The sequence below is a fragment of the Salmo trutta genome, chromosome 16 (assembly GCF_901001165.1).
Source record: "Salmo trutta chromosome 16, fSalTru1.1, whole genome shotgun sequence".
In the NCBI taxonomy this organism is placed as follows: domain Eukaryota; kingdom Metazoa; phylum Chordata; class Actinopteri; order Salmoniformes; family Salmonidae; genus Salmo; species Salmo trutta.
In genome coordinates, this window is record NC_042972.1 from 12,738,945 (window position 1) to 12,758,223 (window position 19,279).

Sequence of the window (19,279 nt, forward strand, 5' to 3'; positions counted from 1 at the left end):
GTGCCTACAAATAGTCCTATGTTATCAACTACCAAATAGTCCTATGTTATCAACTACCAAATAGGCCTATGTTATCAACTACCAAATAGGCCTATGTTATCAACTACCAAATAGGCCTGTGTTATCAACTACCAAATAGGCCTATGTTATCAACTACCAAATAGGCCTATGTTATCAACTACCAAATAGGCCTGTGTTATCAAATCAAATCAAATCAAATCAAATTTTATTTATATAGCCCTTCGTACATCAGCTGAAATCTCAAAGTGCTGTACAGAAACCCAGCCTAAAACCCCAAACAGCAAGCAATGCATGTGAAAGAAGCACGGTGGCTGGGAAAAACTCCCTAGGAAAAACTCCTGAGAAAGGCCAAAAACCTAGGAAGAAACCTAGAGAGGAACCAGGCTATGAGGGGTGGCCAGTCCTCTTCTGGCTGTGCCGGGTGGATATTATAACAGAACATGGTCAAGATGTTAAAATGTTCGTAAATGACCAGCATGGTCAAATAATAATAATCATAGTAATTGTCGAGGGTGCAACAAGCACGTCCGGTGAACAGGTCAGGGTTCCGTAGCCGCAGGCAGAACAGTTGAAACTGGAGCAGCAGCATGGCCAGGTGGACTGGGGACAGCAAGGAGTCATCATGCCAGGTAGTCCTAGGGCTCAGGTCCTCCGAGAGAAAGAAAGAAAGAAAGAGAGAATTAGAGAGAGCATATTTACATTCACACAGGACACCGGATAAGACAAGAGAATACTCTCAACTACCAAATAGGCCTGTGTTATCAACTACCAAATAGGCCTGTGTTATCAACTACCAAATAGGCCTATGTTATCAACTACTAAATAGTCCTATGTTATCAACTACCAAATAGGCCTATGTTATCAACTACCAAATAGGCCTATGTTATCAACTACCAAATAGTCCTATGTTATCAACTACCAAATAGGCCTATGTTATCAACTACCAAATAGGCCTATGTTATCAACTACCAAATAGGCCTATTGAGCGAGCAGCATTGTTTGACAAAGTAAAAGAAGACAGAGATAGGCGTTTGGCACGAGATCATCGTCCATCTCTGGTGAGTGAGCTGCACATCATTGGGTGAGTTAGTGAAACTGGACAGCATTTTTAGGACTATCCCCCTCATATTGTACAATATGTGTCTCTGCACACCTAGGCTACTGATGGATTTAACACAAGTTTGTTTTTATTGATCTCAGATTCTCAGTTTGTCAAATTTGTGAGATATTTGTGAGATATTAAAAAAGATTCTGCTAAAGACAGCAGTCATCTAAAATGATGTGGAATTGCATGAAATGTGTTTATTAAAGGACACATTTTTCCAGGACTGTAGGCTTCAAAAAGTTTTCCTCATGTGTGCACCTTCTGCAAGTGCCTCTACTCTACTGCTCTATGCCAGCACGCAAAAGTGAGGTAAATGCATGCAAGGCTTTATTGTAAAGTTTATTTTTTTAAATTATATATACATTCCTGTACCTCAAAGGCCCCCAGGTCACCCCCCTCTCAGCTCACCTCCCTATTTACAAATGAACCACTGGATATATATTGTATATTCCAGTTGAAAGCCTAACTGTTAAAGTGAATTTGGGATAGGGTTAAACGTATGTATTTTTACCATCATGAACAACATGTAAGCTTTTCTCTGTGCATTCCACTGCCTTGTTCTGACAAAGACGAGGATTAAATTGGGCTTGTGGGGAGAAGGAACACTGTGAGTTGTTAATTGTAGGTGTGTGTCTGTCTCTGAAAGGAACATTTGTTGTGGGGAGAAGAAGCACCTGAGGGGAGGAAGGCTGACAAAGCCGTTCTCAAACCCCTCTTTTAAAGTTCCTTCTCTTTGCCCGCCTCTGTAGTTCCTCATGCGTACAGTTGGCCTATAGCGGTGGCCATCTTTGTTAGTCGTGGACTGTGAATGATCTATGGAGGAATCTTCCTACAGGTTTGGAAGCTGCTAATAGAGAGATAATAGATGCCACAGGCTGAGTAAGCTGTAGGCAATGAAGAGATAAGAGCTAGGGAAGGCTCTACCGCAGTTACACTGCTTCTTGATGAAACAGAAGAAAATAGTCGTTCATTTAACTAGCTCCTGTGAGAAGTCAGAAACATGTAATATTTCTAATTTTGCACAGATACCTCTATGTCTATATTCATCATCGAAACCCATCCCTACATAGCCAGATATGTACTTCTCCATCCACGCCAAACGCCAATTCATGTCTTTAAATCAATTTAGCTTGGGAGGTGTTGAGATGTACTGGGGTCTAGAGCTGCCTCATAAAACCCTAGCTTAGCCTGTTGTGGGTCGTGTTAACGATTCCCTCTGTGTCTGGGGGAGCTGGGTCGCAGCATTGGAGGAGCGTTACAGCAGTAATGGGGAAGGAGTGAGGCTGAGATGTAAGAGCGTGATGAGGTAGCGTCTTCCTGTGTCTCAGGCCGGTTGAAAGGCGATAGCGCGGCCTGTCAGTCCGGTGTAGCCGTGTGGGAGAAGAGGTAGGAGTCAGTAGTTACTGAAGTAGGAGTCAGGGAATTGAAGAAGGGAAGAGATGAGAATAGCAGATCTGAAGTGGAGATTCAAAGGGATTTGGTGGAGAGGTGGGAGGATAGTGCGTGTATTGTAGTGGAGCACCATGGGAAAGTCGTTTTTAAGAATTGTCTGAGGAAGAAACTTAGCTGTTTTTCCACAGTAGTTTGTACCTTGTAACAACTTGTAGCACCTTCCACACACCAACAATCCAGAAATACATTTACATCCAGTATATGTACTACCATATACCGTATTAATATTGTATACTACAGTATATTTAACATTACAAAAATCCTGTATTTAATGGACATTGATCTGAAGGTTCTTTGGCAGTTGGTAAAAGAGGTTTATATGGTGTAAATGTTAGTGGGGTTTATTAGTGGAGTATGGTGGTGTCAGGTGGAGTTGGTACGCTGCCATACTGGCGCCTGAATGTCTCAGCAGCTTATTTCCACCTCCCTGTTGTCTTTTGTTTTCTTCTTTTTTTGTTCTATCGCTCCCTGAGGCTCCCTTAAGAAGAAACCTGCCCATGCACAGCTTTGAAACGGATCTCCTTCTCTAACATATCCACTATCTTTCCCTCTCCTTTCCCAGGAATGTGACCAAGTTCATATTGATGACGTGGCGTCAGACGACAATGGGCAGGACCTGAGGTACTGTACAGCTTTTCATCTTGAATTTAACTCGCCCCACACTTAAACCAGCACTGAGTGGGTTTACAAAAGGACCAGCGGGTGTATATTGAAAATATGTCCTGCTCTCTTTCTCGAAAACAAGTCTCTCTCTCTCTCTCTCTCTCTCTCTCTCTCTCCCTCTCTCCCTCTCTCTCTCTCCTCCCTCTCAGCTCATCTTCTCTCTCTTCCCCCCCTCCTCTCTAGCCCTCTCTCTCTCTCTCTCCCCCCTCTATCTCTCTCTCTCTCCCCTCTATCTCTCCCTCACCCCTCTCCTCTCTCACCTCTCTTTCTCTCTTCCCTCTTTCTCTCCCTCTCTCTCTTCTCCCCCTCTCTCTCTCTTTCCCCTCCTCTCTCTCCCCCTCTCCTCTCCCTCTCTCTCTCTCTCCCCCTCTTCTCCCCTCTCGCTCTCCCCCTCTCTCTCTCCCCCTCTCACTACCTCTCCTCTCCTCTCTCTCTCTCCCCCCTCTCTCTCTCCCCCTCTCTCTCTATCCCCCCTCTCTCTCCCTTCTCTCTCTCCCCTCTCTCTTCTCTCTCCCATCTCTCTCTCTCTCTCTCTCTCTTCCCTCTCTCCCTCTCTCTCTCTCTCTCTCTCTCTCTCTCTCTCTCTCTCCCTCCTCTCTTCCCCTCTCTCTCTTCTCCCCTCTCTCTCTCTCTCCCCTCTCTTCTCCTTCCCCTCTCCTCTCCCCCTTCTCTCTCTTCCCCCTCTCTCTCTCTTTCCCCCTCTCTCTCTCCCCCTCTCTCTCTCCCCTCTCTCTCTCTCTCTCTCTCTCTCTCTCTCCCCCCTCTCTCTCTCTCTCTCTCTCTATCTCTTTCCCCCTCTCTCTCTCCCCCCTCTCTCTCTCTCTCCCCCTCTCTCCCTCTGGCAATACAATATATCAACGTTAACAATATCATCATTCTTCAACGTCTAATCAAAATAACACTCTGTCATTCTCTCTGTCTCCCTCGTTCCAGAAATGTTACTAAATAAATTGATGAAGAATTTTAGGATAGGTTTCAAAGGAATATTTGAGAAAGTGCAAGATGTTCCTCAAATGCCTTGTGCATTCCTTCCCCCATTTTTGAGTGCTTTCAGGCATGTTACTCTTTTGAATATGTATTAACCCAGCTGGATGTGCATACTACACGTTCCCCCACAAATATATAACAAACTTCTAATATTGATCTGTTGTGTATTGTGTAAAATTCGAATTCAATCTTGTTTTATCCTTGCATGGTCTCACCCTCACTCTCTTTATTATAGGATTTTAGATGTAAAAAATAATATGTCTGTTCCCGTCCAGGTTCCCACTGGAAAAAGGTTTTGCATAATGCATTCCTCTATTATTCTTTACACTAGCTACTTCAGTAATTATATTATACTACTCCATAAATCTACAGGCACTGGTCAGGTCCCTCTGAGACAGAGTTGTACATTGATCTGACCATAGCCCAGGGCCATGCTTCTCTTTAATGCTCTCTTTTTGTTGTTTTCTTACAGCACGTATAACTTTGGCACGGACGGGTTCCAGAGCCCTACGGGGGCCGGTACTCTGTGCCTGGGCTCAGGTGTCCACGGTGGGGCTGACTGGATGAGGAAACTGGCCTTTCGCTACCGGAGGGTGAAGGAGATCTACAACACCTTTAAGAACAACGTGGGAGGTGGGTTTTGTTTGGGTGTGTGCGTGTAGGTGTGATCTTCTCTGGTGGTCAGCTGATATATCAATTACAATGTAAGTTAAATTTGTCCATGCTGTATAACCATGATCATAATGAATAATTGGTGTGTGATTGTGATTGTGTCAGGTTTGCTGGGCAGTCCCAAGCGGGAGGAGTGGCTGCAGCTGCGGAGGGAGATGGAGGTTCTAACAGATCTGTGGCTGACCCAGGCTCTCAGGGCCTTGGCCCTCATAAACTCCAGGTTAGGGCACCCGCCTTCTCAACTGTCCTAGATACTCCATTGTTTTAAGGTGGAGATATGATTATTCAGTTGTAGTCATGCACAACGCTCTTGGGTGGTCATCAATCAACAAGATAATTGGGGAAAAAAACATGCTTATTTTATTTCACAATGTACACCGTTTAAAACGGCCAAACTCCGTTCACAACAGTATTCAGTTGGTAAGAGACAAACATTCAGTCAATACTAGGAATAGATTGTCCACCATCTATGTGTTATCTGGCAGAAAAGAGAAATAGGCAAAATAACATTTCGATTCAGAGCAATAAAGAAATTGAATCATTTCTCTGAGCAAACCAGAAACCTTTCAATATATAACTTCAAACAATTCTTTAGAACCACTTAAATATAATGAATGTGAAGGTTGTGCAGGACTGTGGTAGATGAAGGAACCAATCAATCTGTTCAGACTGTCAGAGTATTTATCTGGTCAATATGGCAGTGTATTATGACTGTTTGTAAGTGTGTTATATGTGAAAATGTGATTGCATTATAAATTGTATTTTAATGTTTAAGGACTCTTGGAAGATTATTCCAAATGAGGACTAAAATAGATCCTAATCAAATCAAATGTCTGTAAATCTGTAAATAGCCCATCCAACCAACTACCTTCCTCATCCCCATATTTGTTTTTGTTTTTCTGCTCTTTTGAACACCAGTATTTCTACTTGCTCATCCTCATCTGCACATGTATCACTCCAGTGTAAATTGCTAAATTGTAATTACTTCGCCACTATTGGTCTATTTATTGCCTTAACTCCTTACTCCATTTGCACACACTGTATACAGATGTTTCTATTGTGTTATTGACTGTACGTTTGTTTATCCCATGTGTAACTCTGTGTTGTTGTTTTTGTCGCACTGCTTTGCTTTATCTTGGCCAGGTCGCAGTTGTAAATGACAATTTGTTCTCAACTGGCCTACTTGGTTAAATAAAGGTGAAAGAAATTTTAAAAATCTAAATTCAGAAAATAGTAAACAATGTAAACAGTAGGTTCACTCAGAATAATATAGTTGGGTACAAATGATAAATGCATGGTACTCCAAATGTATTAAAGGGATACTGTGATATTCTGGTTTTCTACTTGCTCAGAGTCAGATTGTGTTCCCTCTCCGACCTCTAGGTCGCCAGGCTGCTCGTTATGGTGCACACCTGTCACCATCGTTATGCACACACCTGCGCATCGTCAGACTCACCTGGACTCCATCACCTCCCTGATTACCTTCCCTATATATGTCACTCCCTTTGGTTCCTTCCCCAGGTGTTATTGTTTCTGTTTCATGGCTGTGTGCTGTTCGAGGTTCTTGTTTTGTATTATGTTCCGTTTTATTTTATTAAAACACTCACTCCCTGAACTTGCTTCCCGACTCTCAGCGCACATCGTTACACAGATGAACTCGTGGATACCATTTTCATCTCTCTGCGTGCAGTTTGAAGGAAGTTGGAGTTAGTTTCCCGAGCCGTTGCTAACTAGCGTTAGTGCAATGACTGGACATTTACAAGTATGCTAGCATGGCATACTCATATCATGTGTTGACATTTCTCTGTTTTCAGACCAAACTGTGTGAATGTGCTGGTGACCACCACCCAGCTGATCCCAGCCCTGTCCAAGGTCCTGCTCTACGGACTGGGCTCAGCCTTCCCTATAGAGAATATCTACAGTGCCACCAAGACAGGTGAGGCAGCGTGCCGCACTCGATATGGCATAGATTATCAGTTGTTAGAGTTAAAAAGAGACAGTTGGGTTGATTTAGAGTTGGGTTGATTGTTTTCACATCGTCGTTGAACAAAATGTTTATGTTGTGTATAACAATTTGTATACAAGCCTGTTTACTACCTGCCAGCTGGCATTGTGCAATCTGTTTACTTTCTTGACAATTTTTACCAAAAGTGTTATTTTAATTTGTTTACACTTACGTTTAGCACTTGATATGAATTTCAGGTTTATTTTGAATTGTACACATTTGCAGCTAAAAGCTGAGTTGCAGCATACGTAGTCCTACCAATGTAAAAAAAAAATGTAATCATGGTTTTTAAAGTTCCTAGTGTTTGAGATGAAGTATACAACATTTGTTAGTTTCACAAAGTCTTAATTAACACTTCATTTATTTGTTACTTTTAATAATTTGAACACTTACCTATTCTCCAGGGAAGGAGAGTTGCTTTGAGCGTGTGGCTCAGAGGTTTGGTCGGCGAGCAGTGTACGTGGTAATAGGGGATGGAGTGGAGGAGGAGTCTGTAGCCAAGAAGGTGAGACTCGCGTGTAACCAGGAAAAGGGGTGGGTGGGTGGGTGCACAATATATTTCCCTCTGCCTTATTTTTCATGCTTGTGCAAAGACGTCAGATCAAATCTAATATCCCCCCACACATATTATTTCAAACGTTTGCTTATCATTTGAAAAACCAAGATAAAGTTTCTATCCTAAAGCATGGAATTGTGTTTGGTATTAGTTTGACCAGTGACTGGGGTTTCTATCCTTTCCTACACGCCATAAGATTGTATTAGCTCGCTGAGCTTGGGTAACTTGAGCGTGGCTCACTGAACAATGTTAGCTAGCTAGTTACATTAGCTAGCTAGTTTAGCCAGTGTTCATCATTTTCAACATGTCCATTTGTGTCTTGCAGAAGAACATGCCCTTCTGGAGAGTGTCGTGTCGGCCTGACCTGGAGGCTCTGAGTCATGCACTGGAGCTGGACTACCTCTAGTGGGCACTATCCCATCATGCCCTTAGCCACTTCCTGCCTGGTGATGCCACTTCCTGTCCAATGGACCAATTGGGGTTGAGGGCGGCGTCGATTCACCACAATACAAAAGCCAAGAATAAGGGACCAATCTTTGTATCTTGCAGGGAATCGCAATTGTTACTGGAAATATTATATGTGCTTTCATCCTTTTACACAGAGACTTTTACATATGAAAGGTATCCCACTTTTCAACTTTAGAGCGTTGCACTGAAAATAACAATCTAGGTGATCTAAGTGCATTTTTCCTTACATGGAGGATGAATAGTTTTGTTTTGTTGTGTGCTCACTTTTCTTATTAGGAATGGGATAGATAAGAGGACATTGTTAAAGGGCAATTAGGCCACTCTTCAACCTCATTTCCATTATCTCCAGCACCATACCAGAGTCTAGATATGCAAAGGTGAAATGCTCATGAACAGGGATGTAAACAAATTTGTGCACAAAATTTGAGAGAGAACCTTTTGTGAGCATCGAACATTTCTGTGATTTTTTATTTCAGCTCATGAAACATGGGAACAACACTTTACATGTTGCGTTTATATTTTTATTCAGTATAAAATAAGGGTTATGAATGAGGATTGGACATTACCAGCAAGTTATTAGAGATAGCTAGATCCTACCTTGACTCAATTGTTTCACATGGCTTTTCTGGATGATGACATTTTAATCTAATATACCAATAATGAAAAGTCAATTATCTTATCCATTCTGTGCCCTTTTATGAAAATAAAATCTAAATTGGTAAGAGCAGCTAGGCCAAGATGTTCAGACAGACAAAGACCAACAGCATTACTAAAACTAACATCTTGATTAATGGATATGGAAACTAAGCAACCCTTTGACAAAGGAAAAATCAGCTATCCATACCTTGTGACACGTCTCTTTCAGCATATACATTTGTCTTGGAGAGGACTTAGACTAGCGATTGAATCTTTTTATTAAGGAACACATTTTGTGCTTCATAAGTTGTTGGGTGTACATTTGTTGTCATCTTTCTCCATGACCGTTTATGTATAACCTGTATGTAAGGGAAATGCTATGATAGTCTTTCGACTTGCATGTGCCTATTACACTGTCAGCTTAGCTATGATCTGTATATAAGGTTTTATTGTTTCGACGGACAATTATAATAGATTAATAAAGATAAATTAATTACATTCTGAGAAAAGTGTATCTTAATTAAGATTGAACTGCTCACTGACGACACATTTGAACTGTATTCCTGAATGTTCAGGTAATAGGTCTTTGGACGGTCTACTTATGAACATTATTCTATTACTATATATTTTTTTTTAAAATTTAATATTAAAACATACAATCTACTTGCAGTGAAGCCACTCAACATTGACATTACATTCAGTCATCTAACAGCTTCCCATCCAGAGCGACCCACAGGAGCAACCAGGGTCAATGCCCTGCTCAAGGGCACGTCGACAGATCTCCCACGAGGTCAAAAACGGGGACCCGAACCAGCGACCTACAGTATTAGCCACCGGCCCATGCTCCCAACAGCCGGGCCACCAGCCCTCCAAGATCCCCCCCACAGTACCCCGAGACCTGCCCCTCAACCATCCTAGACAACCCCCCCCCGATAAAGGAAACGATAAAGGAAAACAGAAAACAACAATACAAAAAACTAAAGACATCAAGGACAACAAAAATCATAACAGCAAGCCCAACTGAATATGTTTCAGTGCATGTATGACACTATTTACAGGTGTGTGTGTGTCCGTGTATGTGCACGTGTGTGCATTTGAATGAGAGTTTGTGTATATGCATATGTACAAACACCTGCGCGGTATCAGCCTCAGACAAACTGGCATTAGCTGTACCGACGCTGCCCCTCAGTGTCATTCAAACTTACTTATTCAGCCATTCCTGAACCTGAGACCAGAAACAGGCTACCTGAGGGTAATACCAGAACAAATGGTCTATTGATTCTGCATCCTCGCAACAAAATCTGCAGAGCTGCGATTATTGTATGCCCCAAATATGCAACATTGTTTTGGTGGCAAGAATTCTATATGATAATTTTAGCTGAAAAGCACGAAGTCTTTAATCTTGTGTCCTTTTATATATCAACTCATATCAAATCAAATTGTATTTGTCACATGCGCCGAATACAACAGGTGTAGAGACCTTACAGTGAAATGCTTACTTACAAGCCCTTAACCAACACTGCAGTTTTAAGAAAATACAAAAAAAATTTAAGTAAAAAAACATAAGAGATAAGAAAAACAAATAATTAAAGAGCAGCAGTAAATAACAATAGCAGGGCTATATACAGGGGGTACCGGTACAGAGTCAGTGTGTCAATGTGGGGGGGGACTGGTGTCGAGGTAATTTGAGATAATTCTGTACATGCAGGTAGGGTTGTTAAAGTGGCTATGCATAGATAATAAAAGAGAGTAGTAACAGTGAGGGGGGTGTGGGGTCTAGGGTGGCTAGAGACTTTGACAATTTTTAGGGCCTTTCTCTGACACCGCCTGGTATAGAGGTCCTGGCTGGCAGGAAGCTTGGCCCCGGTGACGTACTGGGCCGTACGCAACACCCTCTGTAGTGCTTTGTGGTTGGAGGCCGAGCAGTTGCCATACCAGGCAGTGATGCAACCCGTCAGGATGCTCTCGATGGTGCAGCTGTAAAAATGTTGAGGATCTCAGGACCCATGCCAAATCTTTTCAGTCTCCTGAGGGAGAATAGGTTTTGTCTTGCCCTCTTCACGACTGTCTTGGTGTGTTTGGACCATGATAGTTTGTTGGTGATGTGGACGCCAAGGAACTTGAAGCTCTCAACCTGCTCCCATACAGCCCCATCGATGAGAATGGGGGCATGCTCGGTCTTCTTTTTCCTGTAGTCCACAATCATCTCCTTTGTCTGATCACGTTGAGGGAGAGGTTGTTGTCCTTGCACCACATGGTCCCTATAGGCTGTTGTGTCATCAGCAAACTTAATGATGGTGTTGGAGTTGTGCCTGGCCGTGCAGTCATGAGTGAACAGGGATTCAATCTTAGTCCTGTATTGATGCTTTGCCTGTTTGATGGTTTGTTAGAGGGCATAGTGGGATTTCTTATAAGCTTCCGGGTTAGAGTCCCACTCCTTGAAAGCGGCAGCTCTACCCTTAAGCTCAGTGCAGATGTTGCCTGTAATCCTTGGTTTCTGGTTGGGGTATGTACCTACAGTCACTGTTGGGATGACATCCTCGTTGCACTTATTGATAAAGCCAGTGACTGATGTGGTGTATTCCTCAATGTCATCGGAAGAATTCTGGAACATATTCCAGTCTGTGCTAGCAAAAGAGTCCTGTAGTTTAGCATCTGCTTCATCTGACCACTTTTTTTATAGACCGAGTCACTGGTGCTTCCTGCTTTAATTTTTGCTTGTAAGCAGGAATCAGGAGGATAGAGTTATGGTCAGATTTGCCAAATGGAGGGTGAGGGAGAGCTTTGTACGCATCTCTGTGTGTGGAGTAGAGGTGGTCTAGAATTTTTTTTTACCCCTGATTGCACATTTAACATGTTGATAGAAATTCAGTAAAACTGATTGAAGTTTCCCTGCATTAAAGTCACCGGCCACTAGGAACGCCGCCTCTGGATGAATGTTTTCCTGTTTGCGTATGGCAGAATACAGCTCATTTAGTGCGGTCTTAGTTCCAACCTCACTCTGGGGTGGTATATAGACAGCCACGAAAGAAACTGATGAAAACTCTCTGGGTAAATAGTGAGGTCTGCAGCTTATCATAAAATACTCCACCTCAAGTGAGCAAAACTTTGAGATACACCCTGTACCATGGAATTGGTACATCAAAAATCTCTTCTCAATTATTTTGCAATATGTATGGCACAGCTGTCCTCAAATGAAACTGGTATACTTTCCTAATTATGCGATTTTTATTCCTCTGCCAGTTTTGATCCTTTAAATTGGGCAGACAGACCAGTTCCCTACCTTCTCCCACTGCCACCTGCCTCCTCCATTTTTAGGTTAATGCTGTAATCAATTGGCTGTAATCTTGGATTGACCAGACCTTCCCATACAATTATGATAACTCCATGAAAGACATAACTCTACCATTCCAATTTACAATCTAATTTAAAAACAAAATACAGGTATTTTATCAACCAGCACATTTGAGTTCAGCCATAATATTTGTTGTAATTGTTACCAGCTCTGCAATGCTTGTTTGAAAAAGAGAGATACTTTGAAAAGGGTTTCATTTTCAATTAATAGAAAATGAGACATGACAATCTATACACAGGCAAAAAGGCAATTTTTAAACAATGGATGAGCTTATCTAGATCTTCAATGTGACGTTGCAGGGATCTAGCTTGCGGACTTAATATAAAACTTGAGTCATCAGCATACATGGACACCTTCGTTTTTACGTCTTCTATTTCTAATCCTCTAATGTTGTTATTTGATCTGATTTTAATAGCTAGCATTTCGATGGCCATAACAAATAGATATGGTGACAGTGGACACCCCTTGTTTAAAACCTCTTGACAATGCAAAACTCTCTGAGAAGTAGCCGCTATTTACTATTTTACACCTGGGGTTGCTATACATTACCAATTTTCTAAGAGACTCACCAAAAATAAATACAATTTATAATTAAAATCCAGTCTTACATTTTCAGATGCCTTTTCAAAATCCACTATAAATACCAGGCCTGGCTTCTGTTCTATTCATTTTAGGAGTTGTCGTTTAATATCTCCAATGTATCATCCATGTAAAAAACCTGTCTGATCAGGATAAACAATACCTGGTAAAACCTTTTTAAGTCTGAGTGCTTTGTATTTCGCTATTATTTTTGCATCACAACATTGAAGTGTAAGTGGCCTCCAGTGTCACGTTTTAGGGAAGACCAAGATGCAGACAGTGTCAAAGTACTAAAAGTTTATTAGTAGAACAGGGGCAGGAAAAACGACAGGTCAGGGGCAGGCAGAGGTCGGTAATCCAGATCAGAGACAAAAGGTACAGAACGACAGACAGTGTCAGGGTCAGGGCAGGCAGAGGTCTATAATCCAGGGTGGTGTGACAAGGTACAGAACGACAAGCAGGCTCAGGGTCAGGGCAGAATGGTCAAAACTGGGAAACAGGAACTATAGAAAAAGACAGGAGCATGGGGAAAACCGCTGGTAGGCTTGACGGACAAAACGAACTGCAACAGACAAACAGACGACACAGGTATAAGTACACTGGGGATAATGGGGAAGATGAGCGATACCCGGAGGGGGGTGGAGACAAGCACAAAGACAGGTGAAACATATCAGGGTGTGAAATTCCAGTTTTTTAGATAGACTGGACCTTTATATTTTCCATCTGGGTCTTGTTTTAATAATAGTGAAATCAGACCTTCCTGCTGAGTACATGACAGACTACTATTTCTATAGTAGTTAAAACAAGCTAATAATGGATCTTTTAGTATATCAAAAAAGTATTGATATAAATCTACTAGCATGCCATAAAGCCCTGGGTTTTTTCCAGACTGAAAGGATTTAATAGCCTCAAAAAGTTCTTCCTCTGTAATTTGGCCTTCGCACTGATCTTTCTGTACATTTGTTAATTTTATATTTTTGTATTATTTGGAAAGAATTCCTTACCGTAATCGTCATTCAGAGGGTGAAATAAAAAAAATCAGCTTAAAATATTTAGCTTCCGCTTTTAAAATATAATTCAAAGAATCATAGATGACTCCGTCTTTAGGAACGAGTTTCTGCTAATGATTTTTGGTAGCGTTCCTGTGTTGGAGATTCAGGAAGAATTTGGTGCATTTTTCTCCATATTCCATCCAGTTTGCTTTATTTTTGTAATAGACTACATTACATTGTTCTTGAATAAGATCCTCCAGTTCTTTTTGTTTTTCCTCTAACTTATTTTGTATCTGTGTAGTATCATTTAAATTGCTATCTACCTGTGCTATTGTTTCATGTATTTCCCTTGTTAGTCTTGTCTCTTCAGACAGAAACTGCTTTTTTATTATTGATGAATATTGAATTGAATGACCTCTCAAGGTACATTTAAAGGTATTCCAAACAATAAGGGAATTTGCTGAACCTCTATTGTACTGGAAAAAGTCAGTTATAAATGATTTTGTCTTAGTTAAAAATAAATTGTCCTCCAGTAGAATTCGATAAAATTTCCAATATCCCCATCCTGGTGGAAATTCTGAGTTATGTGAGTTATGTGAAGGCCAATTAGATGATGATCCGATCACATTCTGTCTTCTATCAATACTTTTAAAAACTTTGATGAAAGAAAGAGACAAGAAAGTAGTCAAGACGACTAGCTTGATTAAGTCTCCTCCTTGTATATGTCACTAGGTCAGGGTTTTTTAGTCTCCAAATATCCACTATTTCTAATGTGTCCATAATATTTGATGTGATGATCGTTTATAGAGTGATTTCCTTTACGGTCCATTGAGGTACTTAACGCTGTTTTAGTCTCCCACCATAATGATTTGATCATTTGTTGCCTGTAAGTTCAATAAATTGGTATAAATATTTTCTAAGAAGTATGGATCATCCTGATTTGGACCATATGGATTAATGAGCCAAGTCTCTTTTTCACCCACTTTCATATTCAAAAGGATCCACCTTCCTTGCGAATCATTCCTGACTATTTGCACATACAGATCGAAATTTTTGTTCATCACACACCTTTTGAGTTCCTTTCTCATCACAGAAAATTATTTCACCACCCCATTCCTTTTTCCACGCAACTTCATCTAAGCATGTAGAGTGAGTTTCCTGTAAACAGTATATGTTGTATTCCTTTTATTTAGCCAGGTAAAGACTGATCATCTTTTTTTATAATCTGCTAAGCCGTTATAATTATAACTGGCTATACCTATTTCAAACCTTACCATAACTATATACTAGTCTCAGTCTAAATTGACTATAATTAGTGCTTGTAAAGTTACTGCCGTAAAAGGTATTATGTCGCTCAAAATTTGAGATTTCAATCCGTTACAATTATAACTGGCTATGCCTATTTCAACCCTTACCTTACCTCAGTACTAGTCTCAGTCTAAATTGACCATTAGGGCTTGTAAAGTTAATGCCATAAGAGGTATTATGATGGTCAAAATTTGAGATTTCAAATGTCTGATGTTTATAATTCAAGAAACAGGTTCTAGCAATATTTGTTTTATTCCCTTGCCTGTTTGCCTGTGAGCCAATGCCACAGATGTTAGAAAATTGAGTCAAGATATTATGTGTGTAGTAAATCTGAGTAGGTTGATGTGTATGAGATTGGATGTGATTTAGTGAGAGTGTGTATGATGTCTGGATAAGAGTAAGACTATAATGTGACATGTCTAAATAAATAATAACCCAGCTAATTTGCATGGTTGAGTGTCTATGTGTGTAACATGAAGTGAGTATAGATTTAATATTCAGGATGATAATTGTAATCCATACTGTATCACCATCATGAATATATATATATATATATATATATATACCTTTATTTAACTAGGCAAGTCAGTTAAGAACAATTCTTATTTACAATGACGCCTACACCGGCCAAACCCGGACGACGCTGGGACTCCCAACCACGGCAGGTTGTGGTACAGCCATCATAGTTGCATCATAATTAAATTTAACATCATTTTCATTGAAAAACACATCCCAGTATTTTCATAGCAATTGACTTTTCACATGATTATGAAAGAGACCTTGCATTATTATAGAAACGGGTTCACTACAGTACAAATGTATCCCATAAAATATGTTATTATTCCCCAACGTCCCTGTTCTGATATCTTCCCATTGCTTGTTGTAAACATAGATAAACATGTAGACAAAGACATACAAAAGATAGACAAACAAAAACCATTAAATGGTAGAAAAGCTCTAGACAATAGAGGAGAACGAGAGAGTGAGAGGAGAGAGATCAAGTGTGTGTGTGTGAATGCGTCCATATGTGTAAATCAGGGTGTAGAGTGTGTTTGTGCACATATCAACTTCATAGTGTTCAGATATTTTTAGTCCCCATCATTTTTCCCGTAACCTGACATCCCCATAGCATTTAGTACCACCGTGGTGTTATAGAGCTGTCTCTGAGGAGCTGTCTGTCTATGAAGAGTTTGTCTACAATGAGAAAGGCACGCTTAAACCCTTTCCCTCTGTTGCCTCTGGACAGGAAACAGCCTCTTGCGACGTTCGTTTATCTCCTGGAGAAATTGGTCATTCAGACCGAGCTTAGCTCCCTTCCCCTGCTTCTGATCAGCTCCTTTCATTGGTAGTGTTCAATTTTTGCATTGATCGGTCGGGGACCCTTGGTCTTGTCACTCCAAGCTCCACGTCTGTGCACTCGGTGGAAAGCCACCTTGTTTACAGTCTCTAGAGGAAGTCTCAAGGCAGATAGCATGAACTCTCTGATCACTCCCCTTAGATAGTTTGTTAACCATTAAATGAGGAATAATTATACAATATTTAATACAAGTCCTGTTATTAATGATTTACATATAACACTTATTTCTAATATGGTTTATACATATAAACATTTATTAATGTTAAATGAATACATTAACCAATTACATGTAATCATTTATTAATAGTTTATTAATTAAAATGTTACTCAACAATTTGAAGGTCTGCTTAAATAGGTTATAAGCTATCTAAGCAAACCTTCAAATAAATTAAATATGACCCATTGGCAATGGCAAGTTAGTGAAATGAGGGTATTATCTAGGCCTGTAAATAAAGAGTATATGACCAGCAAAGGCGTGACAAACATCACTCTTGACAGCACCAGCCCTTTTATTTGAAGATGCCATGATTTGGACACATTTTTAAAACAAATGGAAGAAGATAATGCAGTCATATTCAACCAGAATACATTAAAACCAAGCAGATAAAATGATTAGGTCATGTATTTAACTAACTTCATTTTCGATCTTCAGGACTGTAAATTACAAAATGTGGGCCAATAGCACCCTCAAGTGGATGCTTACTGCACTGATCTGAACTCAATGTTTGGAAATATTAACTTTAAAATAACACCAACCACCAAAATTCTCCCAAAATATAAACCCATTTAAAAGTACAATGAGTAAAAGAGAAGAGCATAGCATAAAAATGTGGTAAACATAAAAACTGCACTGGAGTTAGTCTCTCAAATAATGTAAACAATATTTCCCCCCAAAATAAACATCTAGTAACAAAAATGATTGCATAAAACATTCTGTAAACACAGTTTGGTTAATATAAGGCTTGATTCAATCTGTATACCCGAAGTCCACCGCTATAGCGAGGTTAAAGTGTAAAGGTAATTTCCATTTGAGCCGACATGCAGCGTTTACCGTGAATGCAGTCTCATGCGAACGCATTAACAATGCCTTTAATATTCAATCGCGCTATTGCCCTGAACTTCAGCAATACGGATTGAACCAAGCCCATAGTCTGACCAAAAAACTATATTTGGAATGTTTTCCTGAGAAAACGTTACATTCAAGGCAGTTTTTGTTAGTACATGTACATTTTACATTTTAGTCATTTAGCAGACGCTCTTATCCAGAGTGACTTACAGTAGTGAATGCATACATTTCATTTAATTTAATTTCATGCATTTAAAAAAAATAAAAATTGTACTGTAGAAAGGCAAGATTCTCCACACACCAGTTATAAATCCTCTTGGTATATAAGCATGGTGCGTCAGTGTGGCACATACTGTGCTATCACTGGAGAAAGCACATACAATCACAGCATACAATCAGAAGCACTTGTGTTCTATTCTAACATTTCCCCGGTGATCTAGTGTAGTCCTTTACAAATCACATTCAGGTGGAATCGATTACATCATCCATTCCTGTTTGTAAGTGACAGTAAATTTCCAGGTCTCCACAATCTGTGAGAGGAGTATCTCGTCAGGGAAGGAAGCCTCCGCGTCAGGCGGGACTTGTAGTTCTTTGCGGTCCATGTATGCAGCCAATGTCTCTTTGACACTAGAATGAGAGAAAGAAGACAAAACAGGTTGTGATTTCAGACCTTAGAAGTGTTTTTGTAACGCAGGGAGTCAGGAAGCAGGTGCAGATGGTGATTTTAATAATACCGAACATGGAGCGTTACAAAAACAAGCGCAGCGTCTGAACCAATACTGCCTGAAGAGTGATGCTAGGGAGTGCTAGATAAAGGGGGTAGTGATGGAGTCCAGGTGTGCCTAATGAGGGTTGCCAGGACCGGTGGTGAGTAGACCGGCGACGTTGAGCGCCAGAGAGGGCGAGCTGGAGTAGACGTGACAATGTTGTTCAGTCAAGGGGACCAAATAACAGCAAAATATGTGAAGTCACATCTGCCTTTCTTCGACATTAGATCTACAACTTTAGCCCTTACATTGTGAATGTGGCTTCACATCCAAGGCTAATGTATGTGTTTGGCAGCTACATGTCACATGCACTTAAAATACAAATGTCCCCATTCATGAAAAATGAGAGTTACAATGATGGTTTGGAATTGGAAGACCTCGGGAGTAGCCCCTGTTCCCGCCCACACCTGCTGTCTGTCCTCACCTCCAGTGTGGTCCATAGGTATCCGAGGCACGAGGGCTCCCCAGGTTCAGCAGGAGGAACTCGTGCATCTCCAGCAGCCAGGTGTTGATGTTCCCCACGGTGATGAAACCTTGGAGCAGCTTCTTCTGCTCCTCCTCCAGGTGCTTCTGGTACTCAGCCGAGACCCCAGAGAATGGGTCCTTCAGGAGGGAAGATAGAGGAATGAAACTCAGAGCTATCCAGACCAACAGTGGTGTCACACAGCATGACTGGGAATCAAACCCAACGATGGCTATGGATTCACCCTTCTTCATCTGTGCAAATCGTTACTTAAAATTGACCAAAGTAATATGTTAGGGTTGAAAAACACTGAAACTTCTCTCAGCATGGTTTCAATGATAGAGCCGGCGAGTGCTTTCTAGGATAATTGTGTCACGTATATTACTTTAGTATGTGTGATAAGCTGTTGGTTACCCTCTTCAGACTCTTCAGCATGTTCTCTGATTTGAGGGAAGAGAGGAGCTGCCACAGAGCCACACAGTGCTTCAGACTGCATCTGCCCAGAGCCTAAAGTAATGGGACAGCACAGAGCATACACGTTAGACTACATATACTGAATACTGGCAACAATGACTGGTACACTGAACACAACGCAGATCTTTTGAATCTTAGAGATAAGAACACATTAGAAGGGAGGTTGTTCGGAACACCTGTATGTTCTTATACCAGGCAGTCTAACTCTTAGGTTTGCCTGTTCAGTTTACCAGGCAGTCTAACTCTTAGGTTTGCCTGTTCAGTTTACCAGGCAGTCTAACTCTTAGGTTTGCCTGTTCAGTTGACCAGGCAGTCTAACTCTTAGGTTTGCCTGTTCAGTTTACCAGGCAGTC

At 40.9% G+C, this 19,279-nt stretch overlaps 2 protein-coding genes across 3 annotated transcripts in view; one reads left to right on the forward strand and one right to left on the reverse strand.

The window, feature by feature from the left end:
• Positions 1-9,069, forward strand: part of LOC115150107 (eyes absent homolog 2) — a gene marked incomplete in the record, with an annotated part of 46,900 nt that extends 37,831 nt beyond the window's left edge. For both annotated transcript variants that reach the window (XM_029693038.1, XM_029693037.1), the window contains 6 exon segments: positions 3,141-3,199; positions 4,701-4,861; positions 5,006-5,120; positions 6,715-6,836; positions 7,310-7,410; positions 7,787-9,069. In XM_029693038.1, coding sequence (XP_029548898.1) covers positions 3,141-3,199; positions 4,701-4,861; positions 5,006-5,120; positions 6,715-6,836; positions 7,310-7,410; positions 7,787-7,867 — 639 coding nt within the window.
• Positions 9,070-16,641: 7,572 nt separating this feature from the next.
• LOC115150108 (E3 ubiquitin-protein ligase rnf213-alpha) overlaps positions 16,642-19,279 on the reverse strand; it is a 62,129-nt gene continuing 59,491 nt past the window's right edge. Inside the window, exons 66-68 of the mRNA XM_029693039.1 lie at positions 18,867-18,959; positions 18,414-18,592; positions 16,642-17,849 (exon numbers count right to left, since the gene is read on the reverse strand). Of these exons, the coding sequence (XP_029548899.1) occupies positions 17,699-17,849; positions 18,414-18,592; positions 18,867-18,959 (423 nt within the window). The 3' untranslated portion in view covers positions 16,642-17,698. The remainder of the gene's footprint in view (positions 17,850-18,413; positions 18,593-18,866; positions 18,960-19,279) is intronic.